This window comes from Lissotriton vulgaris, chromosome 1_1 (assembly GCF_964263255.1).
Source record: "Lissotriton vulgaris chromosome 1_1, aLisVul1.2, whole genome shotgun sequence".
NCBI lineage: Eukaryota > Metazoa > Chordata > Amphibia > Caudata > Salamandridae > Lissotriton > Lissotriton vulgaris.
Window position 1 is genome coordinate 923305955 of NC_141685.1, and position 23829 is coordinate 923329783.

The 23829-nt window shown below is 45.4% G+C and overlaps 1 protein-coding gene across 1 annotated transcript in view; it reads left to right on the plus strand.

Annotated features, from left to right (window-relative positions):
• The window catches only part of DNASE2 (deoxyribonuclease 2, lysosomal), a 102104-nt gene extending 78897 nt beyond the window's left edge, over positions 1-23207 (plus strand). Inside the window, exons 3-7 of the mRNA XM_086959092.1 lie at positions 4627-4801; positions 6396-6477; positions 8780-8941; positions 21701-21898; positions 22127-23207. Coding sequence (XP_086815218.1) covers positions 4627-4801; positions 6396-6477; positions 8780-8941; positions 21701-21898; positions 22127-22467 — 958 coding nt within the window. The 3' untranslated portion in view covers positions 22468-23207. The remainder of the gene's footprint in view (positions 1-4626; positions 4802-6395; positions 6478-8779; positions 8942-21700; positions 21899-22126) is intronic.
• The last annotated feature ends 622 nt before the right edge of the window (positions 23208-23829 follow it).

The following is a 23829-nucleotide window of genomic DNA, read 5'->3' on the forward strand; positions in this document are numbered from 1 at the left end:
AAAAGATCAACAGTCGCAAAAACCCTTCTTAGGTACTGTACTAGAAGAATCTTAGTAAATTAATTTTTCTACCAGAATACCGCTCTATTAAACAGAGGGAATGTTATCAAACTCTTAAGTGTCAAGAAAAGGCAAATTATGTGGCATATTTTTTTATAATATTACTTCATAATTTTGTAATTTTTATACATGGTAATACCCTGGGCGAATGTTTCACCTCATTAGTACCAGTTTAACGGCATGCATAAATAAGCAAATTAAAGATGACCAGTTAACCTTTGCGAAGAGCTGTCCAGTGCGTGTGAACATGTCACCACGTTTTAAGTAACATTTGATCCATTTAAGCTAGAAACTTTTTTTTGTTAAAATCTGCAGATAATGCAGCAGATGATGGATTATGTGACAAATGCATCAAATCCATAATTATGCATAAAAAGTAGCTGTAGCTGTATCATATAATTCCTGTGGCCCTAAGTTATTGGGCTCTACTGATCAGTATAGTGAGAAAGAGACTGTTGATCAGAGCAACATTTGGTTTGCTGCCAGGCAGGGACTTTCTCTGTGGCTGCCTCATGGGCGCAACCGATATTGCATGCAGCCTGTGTGAAAGTGATAAGGTGTCATTGTTTTTTATAATCTGCTTTTGTCATGAATTCACAGTACTAAGGTGGACATTTTCAAGACCATCTTTCCTGAGATTAAATATCAGAAAGTTCATGAAGCAACTAAAGAATGCCTATGTGGTGCCAATCACCAATAAACTGGAAGTTTGTTTCGTAATTCTTTGGGGGGGGGGCTGTGCCTGTGTGTGTGTGTGAGTGTGTGTGCGTGTGTGTGTGTGTGTATTTTTAAACTCCCTGGGTATAAAAATCCTGTGCTTTGAAATTCATAAGATCAGGAACTTTGATTGTATCATTGCTTTGTACTTTGGCTTACTATTTTTAAGGATAAGACATTTTAGTCACAATCCATAAAGTTGGTAGTGTTTATGGGTGTATTTGTTTGCAATGATTTTAAATAGTCATAGAATAAAATATATTACTTATTTACTTGTGCCAATGCAAGGTTGTAAGAGATGGGCACTTGCTTTTAATTTTGGGGACTGGGTGTTATCATTTTTGTCAATAGGTTGCCATCATATACCAATAGTGCTACATACATGCTATCTTGAGCCAGCTTCATAGATCTTTAAGAATACTTAACTCCTAAATTATAAACAATATATGCTACATTTTCCAAATAAAGAAGTTACTTTCATTTATCACTCAGAACTCGCACCCTGGCTGTTTAACACTTGCTAACTGAGCACCTCCTTCTGTTTTTTTCCATGAAATCATTAAATGATGTAACAAGATCTCGACAGACCATTTTGTCTGTCCCACACAACTGGCCAAACTTCAAAGTAACTCTCATCCAGAAGTTGTTGCGATCTTGTGAACCATCCTTTCTCCTTCGCACCACTGACTAACGTTCAGAATCCGTCTCCTTCAGGAATGGGCTATGCATGCTTCAGGAAGAAAGATTTTTGTTTATACTGTTCACAGTTACAATGTGAAGAAGATTTGCTGCAAAAAAGTGATGGATGAAAACGCTGAATCACCACTGTGATCGCCACTGTTCTGTCCCATCTGGATTATGCGAACGCCATTTATTTGGGTCTTCCAGTCTTTCTACTCAAGCGTCTCCAGATGGTACAGAACTATGCTGCCAGGATGATACTGAAGCAACCAAGGTGGCAAGCAGCGACCCCCCCTTCTTACTAAACTGCACTGGCTCCCGATTACACAACGCTGTGCCTTTAAGGCAGGCTGCATGATTTTTAAATCACTGCATGGCAAAAGCCCCAAGTTCATTAATCAAATAATCACCAGATATGTTCCCCCCCCCCCCGCAACCTTCGCTCACTCCATTTGGGCCTTCTCCAGATCCCCCCGTTCAAGCTTAAACGTTCTGGTGGACATAGGTTTGCAGCACTTGCCCCCCGCCTATGGAATACCTTGCCACTAGAAATTCGGCTCTGTCAAGATCTTCTACCTTTTCGGAAAGCACTGAAGACTTGGCTTTTCAGACAAGCTTTTTAAATCCTACTTTTTTACCTGTTGTGTTACTGTCACATTCAGCGCCAAGAAACTAATCAGTGTTAGTGCGCTTAATAAATAATTTAATAACATAACATAATAACATAACAATCACCCTGACCTACTTGTTGTTATTATGGGAGCATTTAGTATCTTTAACTTGTAGGTGAGGGAGCCAGGATGTGGTCCTACCTCAAAGCCAACACTCCAGTTCAATTTGCTAGATCATACCATGTTGAGCAGGATCACAAGCAAATCAAGGGGCTGATTCAAAGTTTAGAGGAGAGGGTACACTGTTGAAATGAAAATCCTCTCTGCCAAACTCATGGTCCACCCACCCAATCTAAAAGTGGACCGACATTAAATATGTTGGCGATGGAGCCTACTCTGGCTCTGTCACCAGCATACACATCTAATGGCCAAATGGAGTAAGAGCCTCAGAGATTAGCCACCTCACTGTCCACGAACTTTAGAGCAGGTGGTCCGTTGGCTTTTTCATTTTTTTTGTCATCACCACCATGTAAAACCTTTCCAGATGATGGGTGTTACCATGGTTCACACACAATTCGTCAGGACCCAATTTGGGCTGTGTTACATACCTAAACTGTGGTTTCACCCAGAGGCCAACTGTTCTAAGGTAAGTATTCAAGTATATGATTGGGTTGTGCCCTCATAATCATATGAGTTTTTTAGGGTAATTTAATCCCCAATTCCAGATTGAGCGCAGTAGATGCAGGTGGTAGAGTAGTCGGTTAAAGTGGCTTTTTCTTCTTTATTTAAAGACAAGTGAAAAAATAATAAAGAACAGCCAACACGTGTTTCGCCCAGGGGCCAACTGGCCAGGGCTTTCTCTTTAACCAACTACTCTTCTTCCTCGGACCTGCTATGACTCTCCTGCAATTGGTGAGTCTCTTGGACCTTGCTGGTCCTAAAGTTGCACTTTTTTTGTTTACCATGTCTGTTGCTGCTGCCAAGGCTTATTGGTGCTCCCTCCAGACTCCGTCCTCTGGTTCTTGACTTCCGATGTGGGACCGTTCGTGAACGACTCCTTCTCTTCCACAGCGTCACCTGGTCCTCACAGCTGCAGCGACAAACAAGGTCACCGTCATCACTCTTGCATCTTCCGTTATCGGTGGTCATTGGTCTTCCGTGCCTTCTCGTCACCTCCCAGTGGCATAGACTCTGTCCCCTCTGCTTGCATGTTCTCCACTTCAAGACTCCATCCTTGGATTCCACCAGACTCTTTCACCTTCTTCCCCAGTGACATCTTTCCTGAAGCCCTCCATTGTGGTCTTTGACGGTTACTGACTTCACTTCGCACCTATGTAGGTATCCTGGTTCCTGGGATATCCATAGGTGGGGTGACTCTCCAACCTTCTGACTTCCACAGGGTCCACTGCCTGCCCTTAAAAAATGAAACTGAAAAGTAAAATTTTTAATTTTTAAATGCATCCTGTTTTCCTTTAAGGAAAACGGGCTGCAATAAAAACAAAAATCTGCTTTATTTAAAAGCAGTCCCAGACATGGAGGTCTGCTGACCCCAGCAGGCCACCATCCCTGGGAGTGCCAGCCATTCCCAGTGGGGTAGCAAATTGCCACACCCCCATTAATATGCATGAGTCATTCAATATGTGACCCCATTGGAATCCCAATTAGAGAGTCGCAAATTGCGAGTTGCAAATGCGACGCAATTTGCGACTTAATAATCGGCGGGTCGTACATCTGGCCCAAAGTCCCGACTTCGGTCATAGTTTGCATTCCATTTCTTTAGTATATGGTTTGGTCTCCCCCTGAAGACCACTGTGTATTTGTGCTTACTTACCTCTCTACATCTAAAGTATTATGTGTGTTGTGCTGATATCTCCGGGTAATAGATATACCAATGAATTAGTGAGTGTGTATAAAAATATAACTATTTTTATAACTACACTGTGTGGTTCTATTTTGTTTAACCTACACTATTTGATAAGCAGCTTGTTTTACCAGATCTAAACACTCCTGGACTAAGACAGTGGCTGCTTTCTACAGCTACCACTTAAAGAGCTTTCTATGGTTGTCTAAGACCACTAAAATCACCATAAGTGTCGTCTGGATTAGTGCAGGGTGCTTCACTTAAATAAGTGTTCACCATATACTAAGCCAGACCCTACAGATGGTAATCTAGAATTAAAAATACAACAGTTTCCACATGAATAAAATATTAGCTAACTATAGCCTGTTTGCTTGTTTCTTCTCTCGGTCTCCTTTTGACTCCGCTGTTCCTACATACTACGCTTCTCTCCTGTTTGCCTCAAAAGTTCATAATCTACCTGCTTTTCTCCCTTCATCCTTTCTAGTTCTGTGTGTTTGCCCTGCTCTTCTCCCCCAGCTGTCCCTTCCCCCATCCCTCCTCAGTAGCTCCTGCTTCCCCTCTCCAGCAGTCCTTGCTGTGCCAGTGACCCCCATTGTTCCTTCACAGTACCTTTTATCATTAGCTGTGATTGGTCTATCCATCATTTCAGGACTGCCTGCCTGTCACTAACAGCTTTCCTTTCTCACCGTTCCATAGGTTTATCATTTACAAACTCCCTCGGGTAAAGAGAGGTCCTCCAGAGACAGGCATGATGTACAAGTACCAGGACAGCTCCACAGGCGGCTGGGTGGATGGTAAATCTCTGATGAACAGCACAGCAGTGGCTGTTGGAAGGACTCTCCTTCAGCTGTACAAGTCCAGCCAGAACCAGGTAACGTTTGAAGTGATGGCTCCCTGGGGTGGCTGAAAGAGCAATCACTGGAGTGAATGGATCACCCAACTGAAGACCACCCACTTTGTGGTCTCCTGCAGTATATTTTTGGATGTATACAATAGCATAGATATAGTAGAAGTCGAGTTTGCGCAGGTGTTGACTTTGTACAGAACTGCAATACATAATCTGACTGTAAATTTTGGGGGACTACTATGCCTCCCAAAATCAGACCATTTGTATAACCTCCCGGGAGGCCCCTTCTGGAGAAGATTCCATAGGTCTGCCGACAAGGGGTGACAATGAGGGCATGAAACTGTGGTTTAGAAATTCGAGAAGAAAGGCAGGTAATGATCAACTTTCACAGAGACCAAAGCGATTGCCGTTTCCCCCCGGTATTGCCTGCATTTGGAGTATATGCCAAGGCCCTTCTATTTCGTGTTCTGATACTGCAAAACTAATTTGTTAGGTTATGTTTTACCCTCCGCTAAAAACTGGATCTCCTCGTTTTGTATTTAACACTGGAGACTCCTTAGTCTGAGCCGAACAAAGAACAATTTTCTATTAGAAGAGATTATTTGACCAAAATAATTCCTAGTGAGTGGGGCAGCACCCATCAAGTGTAACACTCGTAAGTAACGCGCAATGGTCGTATTGAACGAAGTACATGATGAGTGCAACACACTGTATTGATACTGCGGACAATGAATTCATTTCATAATTACTCAGGAGTAAGAGTCCAATCCGTGTACGGCAAAGAGTAACACAACTTCATTTGTGAATCTGCCAAGGGAATCCATGTCCAATGATCTTGAAATTAGAATGGCGTGCTTTGATAAAACTCTCTATTCCCATCAGACAGTAAAATCCTATAAATCCAAACTTCTTTATGTAGAGCATGGGTGTCCATGATGGAACGAAAATGTACCATTGTGATCGGTTCACCAGTGCTTGGAGGTATTCCTGAAGTAGCCAAGCGCTGTGATGCGGGTAGGGCGATACTTAGTTCTCCTTCCCTTTGCTTCTTTCCTCACTCACCTCAGATCATATCCCTCCATTCGTATGCCCCCTTAGTTTCCTTACCTTTCGAACCCTCTTCCTCTTCTGTCAGCTCTTTGAGTGCTCCGATAAGCCCTAGTATCAGTTCTATGTTTTAACACCGAATCTTGCGGCTCTAGGCACAGGTGATTGAGAAAGTCCCTCAGAGTTGAAAGAAGACAGTTTGCCCAAAATCTGCTTCGACTAATGGGCTAAGTTACTGTGCACACTCATCCCATCTCTAAATGGAAACAGTTGCCCCTTTCTCCTGCACTGTGCGTGAGTACACTCAAGTCCTCTGTGGAAATATTATCCCTCTCCTGCCGGTGTTGCACCACGCTGCTACTGCAAAGTATGGCCCTTAAATGCTTCTCACAAAGTATGACACTGCTCTAAATACCAGTGCATGACAACATAACACCAGTGATAGGGCCCCCGATGCTGGTGAAAGGTTTCTATGTAGAATGGAGGGTTCCCACCTTCTAAAGCATGCAAGGAGGGATTAATATTGCCCAACCTGCTGACCCTGTATTACACCTTTCCTCTTCCCTTTCAGAGTGAAGACCTGGCCTACGTGTTGTACAATGACCAGCCGCCACTCGAGGAGTTGTCTGGCACCATAGGTGGACACACTAAAGGTAACACTGACTCTGCACACGGGGGTGATTGCAATAAGATTTCTGAACTATTTCTCATCCTAGATGCAAGTCTGACGTAGAAAACTTTCTCTCTTCCAACCAGTTTCTTGCGTACACTGTTTTACCCGACAAACATCTGGGGCCGTCATATGGATATGGGACACTGGTCCCCTGTTTGACTTAAGAAGGTGCACGTCTGGGGCATGCCCTGTATCACTGCGAAGGCGCTGTTACCAGTACAGGTGTGAACATGGGCAACAGCACATTGGTGAAAAGATACCTCGGCTGTTTGAAGCCACTAGCCTTTCACTGTCCATGTCAAAAGAATACCAGATGGTGATCTGGTAGCCCCGGTGCACTGCTGCAGGTCACTCGAAGTGAGTGTACTGAGCTCAACAATAAGTTCAATCACATTTCAGAAACATTTTGTGCAAAATTTCAATTTCAAGTAGAATTATTTCAAGCAACAAAACGACGTATGATCCTTGAAGTTGTATGTAGAATATCTTTATATCCATTCATAAAGTTCAAAGTTGAAATTCAAATTCAAAGATGGGGTCCAAACAAGTTCGTGGGGGGTTTCAAATTATATATCCCAATGCATTTCGGGCAAATAAAGTTCGCCCTTCGTCAGGGGAATCTAAGAAAGATAGTATAAACATGTCAAAAAGCTATTTACAAAGGCAACAGGCATGGTAACATTAAATACATAATCCTATGGTGAACTAAATTAAGCCATCCTGATAGATGTGCAAGAAGCAGAGTGCGTAATTAAACAATAAGCGTGGGATGGAAACGTTAAAGAAACAAAAAAGAAACTGTTAATATCGTGGTAAAAGCCACCTTAGGAAGAGTAGGTACCGTGGTGCAGTGATCGGAGTAAAAACATGCGTATTGAAATGCCGTGAAAACAGTGATTGCTGAAATGAGTACTAGTGATTGAAATGAGACCTTGTTCTTACCGGGGAATTCAACACGAACAACGAGTCAAAGGGAACATAATGTTTAGTGATAGCGGCGAGGCTATAAAGTAAAACGTGACACTTAGAAAACTGACGTGAGGGGACGTAGTTATAAGTGAATAAAATGCCAAGGGCTTACCAAGCGTACAGTTCGAGATTCGAGTATACAAAGGATAGAAGTGGTCCGGTCCTTCTGGGGAAAAGAATGAGCTGTTATCGCAAAGTGTAGGAAACATGAAAAGTAGACCGCAAGAGAAATGTTTCTTTTTGAAATTGAAATTTTGCTCAAAATGTTTCTGAAATGTGATTGAACTTATTGTTGAGCTCAGTACACTCACTTCGAGTGACCTGCAGCAGTGCACCGGGGCTACCAGATCACCATCTGGTATTCTTTTGAGTTGAATTCCCATAGGCCTGCAGAGCCTATTTTCCCGCTGCACGCATTGTTTAGTTTTGCATTAATCTAGTATAACTGATTACTTTTAAAGAATTTTGTACACTGAGTGCAAGACGGTTGCCATACCTCCCTTTCACTGTCCATGGTCAGCATTTAAAGGAGGAGCAGAAAGCTTCCTAAAAGTGGGTTCAGGGAGTGACATCACCTCCTGGTGGGGTGCCTGGGGTTGGTCCCTGAGCCCACTTCCCCTCCTTGGGGAGGAGTGCTTTTAGGGGGCTCTCTGACTGCATGCCTCCTCTATGTGGTGCCGTCAGCCCACATCCTGGTGAACTCTTTGCACCGGCACACACTTTCCACAGGCACAAGCTGTATTACAGAAGGGGCAGTCCTAGCAACTACCGCGCTTTCTGTACTATCAGTGCCACAGGGGTGCAAACAGTGGGCGCAATATTGCACCTGTTGCACCCCCTGAGATACTTTCTATAAAAAAAGGCTCCTGGTGTCTTTTCTGACCATGTGTGGTGCCTGACTTGCTTCTAGCTAAAGAATGACCTACCTGCATTTGCTTTCTGCCCTACCGTCATATGCTACTCAAGCAGCCTCAGCCTTCAAGCTTTCATCTGCCACCGTTTTATTTGATTTCAGACATACAAAGAACCACCTTGCAACTTTATGAACGCCATGCCCCCTGCTTTATAAATACCAAATTTTGCCCAGACACCATTTGACACACACACACACATACAAGCACTAAGAGATGTAGAGAACGAAAAAAAAACAGTCACACACACACACACCCACCAACTTTGTTTTACCTTTTTATGTGCAACCATTTCTGCTTATATCCATGATGCTGGCTTGCTATTCCTTGTCACCTTCTCCTGCTCTCATGTTTCTGCAATTCTTCACTGTACGGCTCATATTCACTCTGTCTGTTTTCTAGGAGTGGTCCTGTTGGATAAAACCCAGGGTTTCTGGCTGGTTCACAGCACTCCTCGCTTCCCACCTGCGGCGAAAGACCAATACAGCTGGCCGGAGAATGGGCTTCGAAATGGACAGTCGTTTATCTGCGTCACTTACAGCTACGCCCAGTTCAAAAACATCGGTAGGTGGGCAGTGGGTCATCTCTTTGAGCTTTTTACCCACACCTGACCTTACTCTCACTCTCTCTCTCCTTACCCAGCTTGATCCTCTCCACCACACCGAAGATTGGAAACAAAGCTGGTGCTTTAAAATTTTGTAAAAGGTAACTGGTGTCTCCATGCCATGGTTCATAGGGCTCCCCTGTGCCATCTCCTCAGGAACCTGGCAGCAGTCGAAGTTATTTTGGGTTCACAGGCTCTAGAGACTTTCTTGATTCCATGTCGTTCTGGCTCACTCTTGTTCTCGCTGGCTGTTGTCTCGTGGCCGCGCTGGCTGTTGTCTCCTGTTCTCGCTGGCTGTTGTCTCCTGTTCTCGCTGGCTGTTGTCTCCTGTTCTCGCTGGCTGTTGTCTTGTGTTCTCGCTGGCTTTTGTCTTGTGTTCTCGCTGGCTTTTGTCTTGTGTTCTCGCTGGCTTTTGTCTTGTGTTCTCGCTGGCTGTTGTTTCGTGCGGCCTAGCTGGCTGTTGTCTCGTGTTCTCGCTGGCTGTTGTCTCCTGTTCTCGCTGGCTGTTGTCTCCTGTTCTCGCTGACTGTTGTCTCCTGTTCTTGCTGACTGTTGTCTCCTGTTCTCGCTGGCTGTTCTCTTGTTGCCTTAAATTGAAGAATACGCTGTCACTCAGCTGAAAAAGTGAAGAAGAGGGCTAAAGCACCCAATCCCACCCAGCGCCTGGACATTGCCTGGGATGAATGACCAATTCATAATGGAGAACAACTGGACCATAGGCAACAGTGGGGTCAATGTTATCCTCCGCACTACTATGAATGTTTGTTTTTCCAGGGCTAGTACCTAAGCGCCCTACCCAGCTGATGAAACTGCCCCGTGGCCAATCTAATTGGTGCTACCGTTTATGTGGGGGTTATCCCCTTTACATATCATGGACCACCAGTCCATACCTTTTACTCATGCCTTTTTAGGGGCGGAGCATAACCAGGCAAGCCCCCGGTTTCTCAGGCTTACAACCGCCTGAAGGACTAGTGGGTTGCTGTCGCTTTCAACGAGGCTCCTGCCATAAAGACTCATGAGAGTTTGGCATAATGCACCCTTATTGTGCTCCTGAAAGGGTAGCCTTCGTACCAATCAGCTTCCGGATCGCCGCCCTGTAGCTCCACCTGCAACACAAATGAATGCATTAATACGTTCAATACATTAGCCAGCCCTAATGCTGGCACGCAGGGTAAGCGGTTGGGAGGGTGACAGCTTGTCCAGCAAGGGGACAAAGAGGGTGGCCATTGGGTAGGGGCAGGTATAAATATCTGTCCCCAGTCTACCACGCACCGGAAATGACGCCGGAGGCGCCACACCCAAGGGAGGACTTCCAGAGGAGGGAGTCCCACGACAAGGGCAGGGAGGTGCCTGAAGCGGCACTAGGGGGCCCACTGCGTACGCCGCGGGCAGCCACATAGTGCTGATATCGGCAACCCTCCCGCTCAGCAGTAATTAGTCACGCTGCGCAAAATAAACAGTCCACACAAGATTTTGTTGGAGAAAGTTTGCTGCAGGTTTATTACATGCAAGGAGTATGCAAACTTGGTGGGTTAACTTATGGGCGATCCAAGGGCAGGCAGCAATGACCGACCTAACCTGCCCTGTCCGTCTGATGAGCCAAACTGCACCGTGGCCAACCCAATCGGTGCTACCATTTATGTGGGGGTTATCCCCTTTACATATCATGAACCACCAGTTCATACCTTTTACTCACGCCTTTTTGGGGCGGAGCGTAACCAGGCAAGCCCTCGGTTGCTCTGGCTTACAACCGCCTGAAGGACTAGTGGGGCGCCGCCGCTTTCAACCAGGCTTCTGCTGTAAAGACTCCTTAGATTTTGCATAATGCACCCTTATTGTGCACCTGAAAGGATACCCCTCATACCAATCAGCCTCCGGATCGCCCTGTAAACTCCACCACAGCCCTAGATATGGCCACCGTCATATCCATGTAAATGATAAGTATTTTAAAGTGCAAACAATTACCCGAAGGTGTCAAGGCGCTGAGGGCCTTCGGGAACATTAAGCAAGCTATTGCCCAGAGTCACATGGTGCTGGGCAGACCCCTGCCGCTGGAGCCGGAATCGAACCGTGATCCCCAGTGTCCAGTGTCAGTCGCCCTTGCCGCTGCGTCACACCTCCATATCCAGGCCCCCCCCCCACCCCACCATGGCAGGCTCCCTAACCTCCTGCAACATGTTTGTACCCAAACGGGAATGCAAAACTACTGTTCTTTGTAACTCTGGTTATGTCTCATTTAATCCATTGTGCACTGAGGGCCTTACATATAGAGTTGACTTCGCCCTTGTTTACATGTTACTTGCTTATTCCCAGAATTGGAGGTGCAACTGATACCCGTGTACCGCATCAGCAGTGAAAATTTACCTGCTCCTTCCCAAGTTGAATTCGAGTTGTGTTCTAATTACTGCCGTCATGAGTGCACCAAACCCTTCTTTCTCCTCCTCATTGAAGTCGCAGCACACACATTTTTGGAATGGCAAACCCCTTCTAAAAAAAAAAAACACTCTTTTTGCGGGTTCCTGGCATTGTACCCTTCTCCCTGTGTGTGCCAATATGACTACTATGAAATGAAATGAAAAATTGCACTTATATAGCGCGTAACTACCCGGAGGCCTCGCAGCGCTTTAGACTGATTGCTAGTGGCGGGCTCACGCTTTTGCAAACAAGTGCGTTTTTAAAGCCTTTCTGAAGGACATGCGGTTATTGTTCTCTCGGAGGGAAAGGGGGAGGGAGTTCCAAAGTTTGGCCGTGGTATGAGAAAAGGAACGACCACCCCAGCGAGCTTTGTTAATTTTGGTGGTAGTTACAAGCTGTAGAGAGCTAGAGCGTAAGGCTCTGGACGGTGCGTAAGGTGTAGCTATAGGGTGCAGAATTGCCGGGCCAGTGCGATGAAATGATTTGTGCACAATGCACATGGCCTTGAACTGTACTCTGGCCGCTACTGGGAGCCAGTGAAGTTGTTTCAGAGCTTTCTTAGCTGACTGCCAGCGGGGGATATTATACAGTAGACGGGCAGCACAGTTTTGTGTGACTTGAAGCCTGTGGATCACTGCTGCCGGGGCTCCCATATAAAGGGCATTCCCATAATCCAGGCGAGAGAGGATCAGGGCCTGGAATGGGAACAAAGGAAGCACCTTACGAAGCATTTTCATCATCCCGATGCAAGTGGAGGCGGTTTTGGTGGCTTGGGCTGAAAAATCAAGCGCTTTATCCAGCCAAATTCCAAGACTCTTAATCTGGGGTTTGGGAGGAGGAGGCGGGCCAAGGGATGGAGGCCAGATGGATGCTAGGGCAGATGGAGAGGGGTTGCCCAGCAGCATGATATCTGTTTTCTCCCCATTGAGCTTAAGATATGAGGATTGCATCCATCTGGCAACAGCCTCTAGATAAGGACCTAAGGTGGAAGACGATCCCTCGGAGTGGTCAAGAGAGGCCACCAGTTGGTTGTCGTCTGCGTAGGTAACAATACGCGCACCGAAGGGATGGACTATCCTCTCTAGGGGTTCCATATAGGCATTAAAAAGAGTGGGGCTCGGGTAGGAGCCCTGGGGTACCCCACAACTAAGTGGATGCTTAGGGGAGACAGGCTCGCCCTCAAACACCTGGAAGAATCTATCCTCCAGGAAGGAGGTGAGCCATTCCAGGGCCGGGCCCGACACGCCCAAACCACTCAGTCGTTGTAATAGTGTGGAGTGGTTAACCGTGTCGAACGCGGCACTGAGGTAAAGTAGTATGATGGCAGCCTTGCCTCCCTGGTCCAGCACAGCTCTAGCTTCTTCCGTCACCGCCAGAAAAGCGGTTTCGGTTCCGTGCTGAGGGCGGAACCCTGTCTGAGAGGCACAGAGCAGACTATTGGACTCAAAATAGTCCACTAAGATGTTGTTAACGTGCCTCTCAAGCAGTTTGCTCATCCGTGGAAGTAAGGAGATGGGGCGATGGTTGGCCAAGTTGTTCTGGTCTAATGTAGGCTTTTTCAACAAAGCTTTAACCATCGCACACTTCCATGGAGGCGGAACGGTTTTGGAAGCAATGGAGGCATTAAGGACATCTAAGATGACCGGACGAATAACGTTGATGACCTTAATGAGAGTCTGAGGGGGTGCTTGGTCATTTGGGGATCCCAAGGTGATCTTAGGGATCAGCCTATCTAATGCGGAGGGGTCGAGAAGTGGGAATTTGTCGAGCAGACAGGGGGTGGGGTGATCGGAAACTTGAGGGGAGATGAGTTCTGTGTTATCATCACCAGTGGTAAATGAGGAGTAGATAGCCTGGATTTTCTGGGGAAAAAAAGTTGCAAGATTGTTGCAGCGAGTTTGTGCGCCGTCAGATGATGGACGCTCAAGGGGGGGGGAGATTAAAGACTTGGCTATTTTAAAGATTTCCTTGGGTGCATTAGCAGCCATATTGATTTCCAAATCATAAAAGCGGGATTGTGTAACATGTATTTCATTTTTATAGAGCTTTATGGCGGCTCTGTATTCGGCCTTCCTCTGTTGTGAGCGGTCCTGCCTCCAAGCTCTCTCAAGTTTGCGGCATGTTTGCTTCATTGTTCTAAGGGCGGATGTGTACCACGGAGCAACTTTGGATCTTATTATTGATTTTAAAGGGATCATGGGGAGGACTTGATCGAGGGTGCTGGAGATCCAGTTATCGAAGTTGGTCGTGGCGGTGTTGGGATTAGTGGACCTCTGAGGTGGATATTTAGTGAGGGCCAGTTCCCAGTCAGGGAGCGGAAGTGAAGACCATTTCCTTTCCCGGTGCTTATTGAGATTATGAGAGATAGGGGGGGGCTTATGGAACAAGTGAAAGGTATTAAAAAATGGCCAGTCCAAGGAAGTGGAATGGGAGTCTCAACCTTTAGATTATCTAAGTTGCTATAGATGTGGTCTAAAAGGTGTCCCTTGTTGTGTGTCGCGAGAAAGCCCTTTTGGCATAGATCAATAGCCTGAAGGTTAGATCGGAGATTGATAGCTGATGTGTCACACGGGTCGTCCAAGTGCAGATTGAGATCGCCCAGCAAAGTGAAATTTGCCGAGGTGAGCAGGGCGCTAGCGACAATATCTGTCATATTAGAAACAAAATTGCAGGGCGCCAGGCGGACGATAGGCTAACATGCCGGAGAAAGTGGTAGTAGGAGAGAATTCTAGGGTAAAATGAAGGCTCTCACAGGCTGGTGTGGTGGAAGAGGTGATGCGGCATTTATAAATGTCTCTATAAATGATGGCCAGTCCGCCGCCTCTGCCTGTCTGGCGGTCCAGGCGTTTCAGGGTGTAGCCCTGGGGGGTCGCCCACACAGTGGCTGGATCGCTTTCTAACTGAAGCCATGTTTCTGTCAAGAAGAGAACCTCAGGATTGAGCTCTTCTATCAACATGGATAGTTCTGTGTGGTGTTTTGGTAGAGACCGACAGTTGAGGGGAAACATTCTCCAATTGTGTGAGGATTGAGGTTTCTCGAGGTATGTGGGAGACAGACTCCAGTCACATGATTTACAGTGGGACCTAGTATTGAAAGGGAGGATCGAGTGAAGGCACATAGGGTTAGTGAGGGGACGTAGCGAATGGAGGGAAAGAGAACTATAAATGAGGCGATTTCCTACCATGGTGTCAAGCCAAATAAGAAGCTGGAAGCGTCTGGACGCGGACTGGCGCAGACTGGCTTCTCTTTGGCGCGTCTATGGCACTTCCGCTGCGCGTAACCGCTGCGCGAACAAACCGGGGATATATAGATTGGGAGGTGAGGGGAGACTAGACAGTCAACCTCAAAAGATGGCCGCCCGCCGAGGGACAACCAGGAAGTACTAGCGCTATTCCTCCCTCCACACAAACAGCATGAATTTGCTGCGGTGGACCGGGGAGTCAGCGCGTGAACTGGCAGGGTAACAACAATTTTTATAAGCATAAACAAAGTTAAAAATGAGTCAGGTTAAAAACCCTTGCAGCAGTAGGTTCAAAACACACCCAAGCGCTACGGTGCTATTAATCAGTCTAACCGAGCGTGATGGTGCACAGCCCTAAGTAGTCAGGGAGGGAGGGGAGACTAGACCGTCACCCTCAAAAGATGGCCGCCTGCCGAGGGACAACCAGGAAGTACTAGCGCTATTCCTCCCTCCACACAAACAGCATGAATTTGCTGCGGTGGACCAGGGAGTCAGCGCGTGAACTGCCAGGGTAACAACAATTTTTATAAGCATAAACAAAGTTAAAAAACGAGTCAGGTTAAAAACCCTTGCAGCAATAGGTTAAAAACACACCCAAGCGCTACGGTGCTATTAATCAGTCTAACCGAGCGCGATGGTGCACAGCCTTAAGTAGTCAGGGAGGGAGGGGAGACTAGACCGTCACCCTCAAAAGATGGCCGCCTGCCGAGGGACAACCAGGAAGTACTAGCGCTATTCCTCCCTCCACACAAACAGCATGAATTTGCTGCGGTGGACCGGGGAGTCAGCGCGTGAACTGGCAGGGTAACAACAATTTTTATAAGCATAAACAAAGTTAAAAACGAGTCAGGTTAAAAACCCTTGCAGCAGTAGGTTCAAAACACACCCAAGCGCTACGGTGCTATAGCATTGCACCTTCCCCCCGTATACTGCTTCATTACATGACCATATTGCATGCCAGCCCCTCACCTTCTGACTACGAATTTTAGCTGCTGTGACGCCATGCTGATGTTCCCTTTCAGCGCAAGTAGTGTACTTCCCAACTTCTGCTAAAGTTCACCATGGAGCAGACAAGTGGGTGGGGACGGGGGGGACAATAAGTACCTGCCTTTTCTTGAATAATGGGCATGCCAGCTGTTCTTAATACATTGTAGCCTTTTAGTGTTTTAAACCTTGTGCCCCCAACTTTGGGCACTACTACAATAGGAGCTTCAGGGGGAATAACAGGACAACCAGCCCCCCACTCAACATGAATCAAATCAATGAGTGGCTGTCCTTACTCGGATACACAAAGTACTCTTTAATTTTTGATGTAAGGAGGGTTTGTATCCTTTTAGACCTCACCTACAATTACTACCAATACTATATGGTTATTTCACTATAGTGTATCTCAATTCAACCTAAAAACTACCATCGACCATCCACACATAAACTGAAAAGGTGTGGAAAGGAAAAAAGGCACCTCACGGTTGCAACACCAAGGGGGGACAGCTGACTGGTACTCGCCAGCGAACCCCACTTCTCATCATCGGTTGCCTTTTTTCCAAAAAGAAAGGAAAATGTGTGTGCAATATAAATAAGACCTCAACCCAATGAAACAAAAAATGAAAGAGAACCAAGATGTGATTCTACTTTCTAAAAATATGCCAAAATAGTGCCAATGTATCAGGACCCCGTGAGAATAATGGCCATGATGGTTCCATATGAGCCATTTTTAAAGTGGGAAAGCTTACAGCAAGGAATAAAAGTCATAAGAAGCAAGTAAGCTTTACCAATTTTTAATTGGTGAGAATTATCTCTTTATATTCTCACGGGGTCCTGATACATTGGCACTATTTTGGCATATTTTTAGAAAGTAGAATCACATCTTGATTCTCTTTCATTTTTTGTTTCATTGAGTTGAGGTCTTATATTGCACACACATGTTTCCTTTCTTTTTGGAAAAAAGGTAACCTATGATGAGAAGTGGGGTTCGCTGGCGAGTACCAGTCAGATGTCCCCCTTGGTGTTGCAAACGTGAGGTGCCTTTTTTCCTTTCCACACTTTTTCTGTTTATGGGTGGCTGGTCGATGGTAGTTTTTAGGTTGAATTGAGATACACTATAGTGAAATAGCCATATAGTATTGGTAGTAATTGTAGGTGAGGTCTAAAAAGATATAAACCCTCCTTACATCAAAAATTGAAGAGTACTTTGTGTATCCGAGTAAGGACAGCCACTTATTGATTTGATCCCCCAACTTTGGGGACAGCAGCACACTTGTTAGATGACCGCTTCCAGAACCAGCCTAGCTGCATTGGCTATCAGGGCGGGGATTTTTTTGCTTAACGGAAGCAACCTGAACCTGCCCTCTGGCCAAAGTGCACGTACATTTCTGAATTTTACCAGAGATTTGCACAGACCTTTTTGATTTCTAAGCCCTATAGTACACTATAATGGTGTCACATCTGGAGGGGAATGTTTGTATGGTGCACACTATTGCCGTCACTGCACCATTTCTTGGAGTACCAACTTACGCAGCCCACCAGGCTTGCTTAACTGCCGTCTGATCGCAGATGAACAGTACCTGCTAACCAGCTGTGACCCTTGATACTTATACCAGCAATAGACACAGTTCACTTATTTTTCCCCCGGAATGATTGCCCTCCAAAGAATCAAAGCGGGGTTCGGCTTACATTCTGGTCACCTTGTAATTCATGTTGGAACATTTTTACCCTGCATAGCCAGAGAGCCTTGCGTATTATTAATCCAAGGTAGTGTTGGAATCCAAGATTCCCAGTTTCATGTTTTGCTGCAGCCCACCTAGTACGGATCCGCCGGGACCCCTCTGCCTCCCTGCAAGTAACCTTGTTACTTAATATAGCCCCTTAATGCACTTTCCTGTCACTCGAAGACACCTTGCAACAACATGACGCCCTGCTGCTTGGGGAAAATGATTTTTGAGCAAAACATACCGCAGTCTGTGTTTTCAGCATTTATCTAGGCTCCAGTTTTTAGGTCTTGCGCCTATCGTTGCACTGCACAGTAGTGTCCGCGCAGCGCGAGGCATTTTGTAGGTGAAAAACGGGGTTTGGGTAGCTGACTTAGGAATCGCACATGCGTGTGCGTTTCCTTTGCAGCTACCCCCTTGGCCTTTGCGTGCGTCTTATTATAAAAGACTGCACGCAATTGGCCAGAGGCGCGCGCATAGCTCCTCCCACGGCCTATTGGTGTCTATTACGCGCACCAAGCGCATAATAGACACCAATAGGTCGTGGGAGGAGCTAGGCGCACGCCCAGACACAGGCGTGATGCGCTCGCCACTTCCTTTTCTTTGCTTTTGGTATAAGCGCGGCACCGGGCTTTACTTTTGATGTTATAAGTAAAGCGTGGGTGCCATGATTAAACCAAAGGTAAAGAAATAGAAAAAACATCTATTTCTTTACTTTTGGTATAATCGCGGCACCCATGCTTTGCTTATAACATTAAAAGTAAAGCGCGGGTTCTGAGATTATACCAAAGGTACAGAAATTGATTTTTTGTTCTATTTCTTTACTTTTGGTATAATCGCAGCACCCGCGCTTTACTTTTAATGTTAAAAGTAAAGCGCCGGTGCCGCAATTATACCAAAAGTAAAGGAATAGAAAAAAACATCTATTTCTTTACTTTTGGTATAATCTCGGCACCAGCGCTATACTTTTAACATTAAAAGTAAAGCGCGGGTGCCGCGATTATATCAAAGGTAAAGAAATAAACTTTCTTTTCTATGTCTTTACTTGGGGTATAATTGAGGCACCTACGCTGCAATCAGTCTTGTATTACTAAATGTTTGAGTTAATAGCATTGCCTTATTATTAGCAATGCTAACAGCTCAAACCTTTAGTAATGCGAGACCTATTGCATTGCAAATGCTTGTTGTGAAGTGTGTGTCAGTGTCCCGGCAAGGCATATTCAATAGCCTGTTCCACCTGGGTGACTATCCCACTTTGATGTGTAAAGGCTCAACTATCCGATGAGCTTAGAAATATGTGACAACAGGCAAGAGAGTCCTTTTGTACTTGCCATGTATCCCTCCTTTCTTACAGGAATTTGCCTGTATGGTTTAATCTGTTGTGTTTGTCCCCAGACTTCCCAGGCTGCTTACTGCAGGTCATGTGCGCAGTTGCTGACGTTAACGAGGGAATCTCCTGGTTGCAACTTGAAATTAAACACCGCCTGCCCTAATTTGCTACGTTGATAGTGATTAAGTACCTAACTTAAATCTCATCCCCTTTGAAAAGATACAACAAAACCGCATTGGTCATGAGAACCTTAATAAGCACAACATTTTCGCATTGATATACCTCTAAATGAGAATGGCTCTACACCATAAGACCAGAGATACACATATGTTAAACCTATTTATTGCTTTTGCCACCTAGTACCATTCTGGTTGGTGATATGGAACCTTCTACCCAGCATAAGCTGACAGTCTTGCGTTGCCATCGCACCACCTGTGCCCCTTGGATCACCCTCCATTGTCCTGTGCAGTTGTCATTTTGCTAAATGGGCAATCAATTTAATATCCACCCTATCTTACCGGCATTGCTTGTTCATTTTATTCTGAGATGTTCGCCCCCAGACGTCCCAGGCAGCTTGACTGCTGGCAATGTGGGCAGTTGCTGACATTAATGAGAGAATCTCCTGCTTGCAACTTGAAATTTCACAATGCCTACCTTAATGTTATACTTTATAAGTGATTAAGTACCTAACATATCTCTTCCCCTTGGAAAGATGCAACAAACAAAGATTTGGTTTTGAGAACCTTAATAAGCACACCTTTTACCATGGACATACCTCTAAAGAAGTGACAACTCCTCAGCCTCTGAAACTCGAAATGAGATCAGCTGGCTGAAGCTGCGACTAAAATGCATTACAATTGTATGCGCCCAGGCCTGTTGAAAGTAAATGTTATTCCATTATTGTTATTGTGCAGAATACCAAACCTATTGGCTCTGCCCCTATTGCTCATATTGTGAAGGCAGTCATTTGTGCTCCATGCCCCAGGGTGAATGATGTGCATGCCAGGGTTTTGAGGCCATGCATTCCCTGATAAGTGCCTCCACGAATCTCAGGTTGCCACAAAACGTTTGCATAAAGACTGGTCGTCGAATACCATGACCTGCTGTCGTTTGGGGCTATGTGCTACTTCTATGTGTAACCTCTGCGAACATGGCTTGTTTTGTTACTGTTTCAGTTTTAACTTGCTTGGTGATTTAGTGGGAGATGCCCGTCATGCCAATACCAAGATTGTACTTCTATGTATGTAGTGGGGATGTGCGGTGGTATGCTGCTGATGCGTATTAGACTGCGATCTTATTGCAAAGACTGCCCCCGGACACTGTAAGGAAGACGGGAAGATCAGTTAAATTAATATCTATAGGGATGGACCGTTACACAATAATGTGTTTTACCTAGTGCTTCATGCGGCGCTTCGCAATCTCAGCGCCGTGTCAGGCAGATGCGACTCTCTGCATGCGTTTCTGTTTCCTGTCCTTACCGCAGAGTGAGGCAAGCTGGCCAACTGTGGTTGACATAAGACTATGCCAAACATAACATGTGTGTGTGCGCACCTTCACCCCAAGGGATATCGTTGCACTGATTAACAGGTGTTTATTGCTACCCAACTTGATGGTACTCATTTTATCGACCTCAGAAGGATGAAAGGCTGAGTGAGCGGCACAGTATCTGATGGGGTGGCCTTAGTAATAGATGACCCAATGTAAATCCAATATGCCCAACCTTTCTTACAGTAATGACTAGTGTGTAGGTTACACTTCAGTGTCCTGCCCACAATCTTCCCATGCGGCTTAATTGCTACCAGTGTGAGTGCCTTACTGACATAAATGTTTGACATCTAATAGTCGAAGTTTCGAATCTTCTACAACCCACCTTAATGTGAGTCTTCTTAGTACAACTTGGGGGATCAGGGAAGTCTGTGGCTGTCTTGGCAGTGGCATGGGTATGCTCAGACGTGGGTCCCATGCTCACTGTGTCACTGGAACTAAGCTGTACCTGGCAGAAGAGCCCATAACTAGGGCGAAACCAGTCCTGGGATGCTTGTGTTCCAGTCAGGGAGGACTTGGCTTGGCCGTTCGGGCTGGACTGTTCCCACGAGGAACAGGTTCAAGACTGATTTGCATATTGCTAGGTCCAATCTGAGGTGGCATGGTGAGCAAAAGAACGATGGGTTTGAGTTCTACCCCGAGCTATTGCCAGTGGTTGGACTTATTGCAAGCAGCCTCCCATCACCTTTTGTGTGTTTCAGCAGTAGATACTGAGCAGATCGTTCATTGACCAAGTACGCTGGGTTCTCCCTTCCCCAAAGAGATCATGGATTGAGGGTGAGGCCCACCTGGCATGGTGGGTGAAGCAATACAGCATACTTAAACCCAGCCTTGGATCACTCTTAGTGAGGAATGGCCTTCTCACTGAAAACAGCGAACACGCCAAAGCTTTTAAAAGTCTTCAATGACATGGTCCACTTCACCACAAACGTTCTAAATTCATAGTTCTAGAGGTCAGACCTTTGTAACAAATGTATTCCTTCTGCTTTGAATTGCTTTATGTTCCTCTCTGTCACTTGTATTTTGTGGACCCTCTTTAACTAGACTATTGCTGTTCAAAGTCCTGAGTAAAGATTAGTTAAGAGCTAGAGCATTACAGGAACCGGTTAGTTGTCAGACCCCTTTCTCTGTATCTTGTTCAGAATAGAAATAGTCCTTTGGCTCTAGAAAGTCCTGCTGGCACAGTTCTTTGACAGATAACTACCTTTAGGCACCTTCTGAACCTCTCCTAAAAAGGATCTAACTGCACGAGCAGTAAAAAGCACCCCCATATTGTTAAATTCCTAAGAAAATGCAAACATTGAGGAATTAAAATTTGTGAGTGAGAATAACATTGAATCCCCAAATGATGCCCTTCAGAGTGAAGGATGGAGACATGGTGTGACCTAAGCACCATGAGAAATGTGTAAGTACGGGACAGTTTATTTGCCCCTTCATTTTTTTTTTAATTGTATTTGAATGTGTGCTCCTCTCTATTAGGAACCCAGCTCTTGTACAATAATATCCTGGTGTTCGACTACAGCGTCCCTGATGCTTTCGCTGAGGATCTACCCGACTTGGCCAGCGCAGCCAAACACTGCCATGTCAAGGCTCCGCCCTGGAACCGCCAAATACAATTGAATTCCCTGGGGGGCAAGACATTCATCAGCTTTGCCAAATACAACTTGTTTTATGATGGTAAGCTATTTTAGTCAATGTCTCACATGCTTATTCACATTGTAAGACTGCTATGTAGACGCATTCAGTGGTAGACACAAGTCAAACATACTAGTTGTTGGTTCAGCTTGTGTGTTCGCTGATAAACTATTACAAAATGAATGTCAGAATCAAGCACTTATTCACACCCTTTCAATGTTGCCAGCCTTCATGCAATCAATGTGACTCACTGTTTCTCCTTCTCCTCAGATCTTTACTCTGGTTGGCTGGCAGGTGCCCTAAAGCATGATCTTCTTGTGCAGTTCTGGCCCAACTCTCGCGGTGTTCTGCGCTCCAACTGTTCCCAGACCTACCATGTCTTCAATGTGCAGAGCATCACCTTCCCATGTGGTACCAACTTCACGTCACACATCGATCACTCCAAGTGGAGTGTGTCCCTCAATAATTCCGGAGGAGCCTGGATCTGCATTGGGGACATGAACCGGGATATGGAGGAGGAGAAGCGGGGTGGGGGTACAGTATGCACCAATGATCCCTCCATCTGGAAGTCGTACTATTCACTGGTCACCCGGTATGAGCACTGCAAGTAGGCCAGGCTGGCAGGGGAGTTTGTAAGAGTCTTGTGGAGTGCCATTGGGAAGGTCCTCTTTCTGATAGGTGCCTGCAACCAGGCCATCCTTCTGTAAGATGTAATTTACTGCCAAGGTGTCCAACGGCATGCGCTGTAAGAACTACAGTGCACACGCGGACTTTCAGAAATCATGCTAGACCTTTTATTCAACAGTCTATATATTTTAATCACTGTTCAAATTGTTATTATCTCAGGGATGGAACTGGCCTGATTTAGAATTTTATAGGTACCATACGATAACATGCACTTTAAAAATGTGGACAGGATACCGGTCACATTTGTAATGGAGTAGCCATCCGCCAAACTCTACCTCTGGCCCAAATTGCCACCTGTAGGAATACATGGTCTAAGATAATGGTACAGTGGTACCTAGCCTTGGTTGGGGGTGCTCGATGCATTGGTACTGGCATACTCAGCTTTTTCCTCTGGGGCGACAATCGTGCACCATTGATAATAAACAACTCTTCGGTTACATTCCTTACCGGGCCTAAGGGCAATCAAAGTGACAACAGTGAGCTTTAATTAACAACAAAACCTAATGTAAGTTGAGGAGATTTTGGAAACAAATCTACCTCTTTTTTGCTAATTGTGATGCTGCAGTAATTTCTCACAATCACAAAATACTCAATTATGAACATTTTGTGTAATCAGATTTTCTATTTTGTTAATAAATAAAAAGAAAATGCTGTTTACAGTAAAGTTTATTCTGTGAATCATTTAGTCTAAGATATTGATTAGGAGACGTGGGAGATCACCGCGTAAAAACTTAATCTGCTGGTCAAGTATCTGAAACAACAATGTGAAATGTGTGAAAGGCACTGGGAAGATAGGGAAATTATTAAAGGCAAAGACTGACCTATTTGCTGCGTTGCAGTGTATAAGGGTTTTAATATGCAAAATACTTCCATAACGCTAGGCATCTGCGTATTACCGAGATCTTTGTGTAAACTGTGTATTACAGATTCAAATCCTGGTAGAAAAGTTCAAAGAGTTAATTAATGTACTGGAAACATAAGTGTAGAACCTGTATTTTGCTTGTCCCAGTGTCCGGCTGTTACAACAATGTCTGTGTAATTTGCTATTTGCAGATTAAGATAATTTCAAGAGAGCAAGGGTTCTAGATTGCCCCTATTTAGGGGCCAATGCACCTGATCTTTCTAATCCAGGATTCATTGGCAAGGGCGCTGGCACACACAATGATACCTCCTTAAGAACAAGTGAAAAAGGCAAATACCTTTCTAACTTCTACGCTTACTAGCAATGGCGCACCAACGACTTGCTTAGTATTTATGTAGAATTTTCAGCTTTCTTTCTCTTTGGG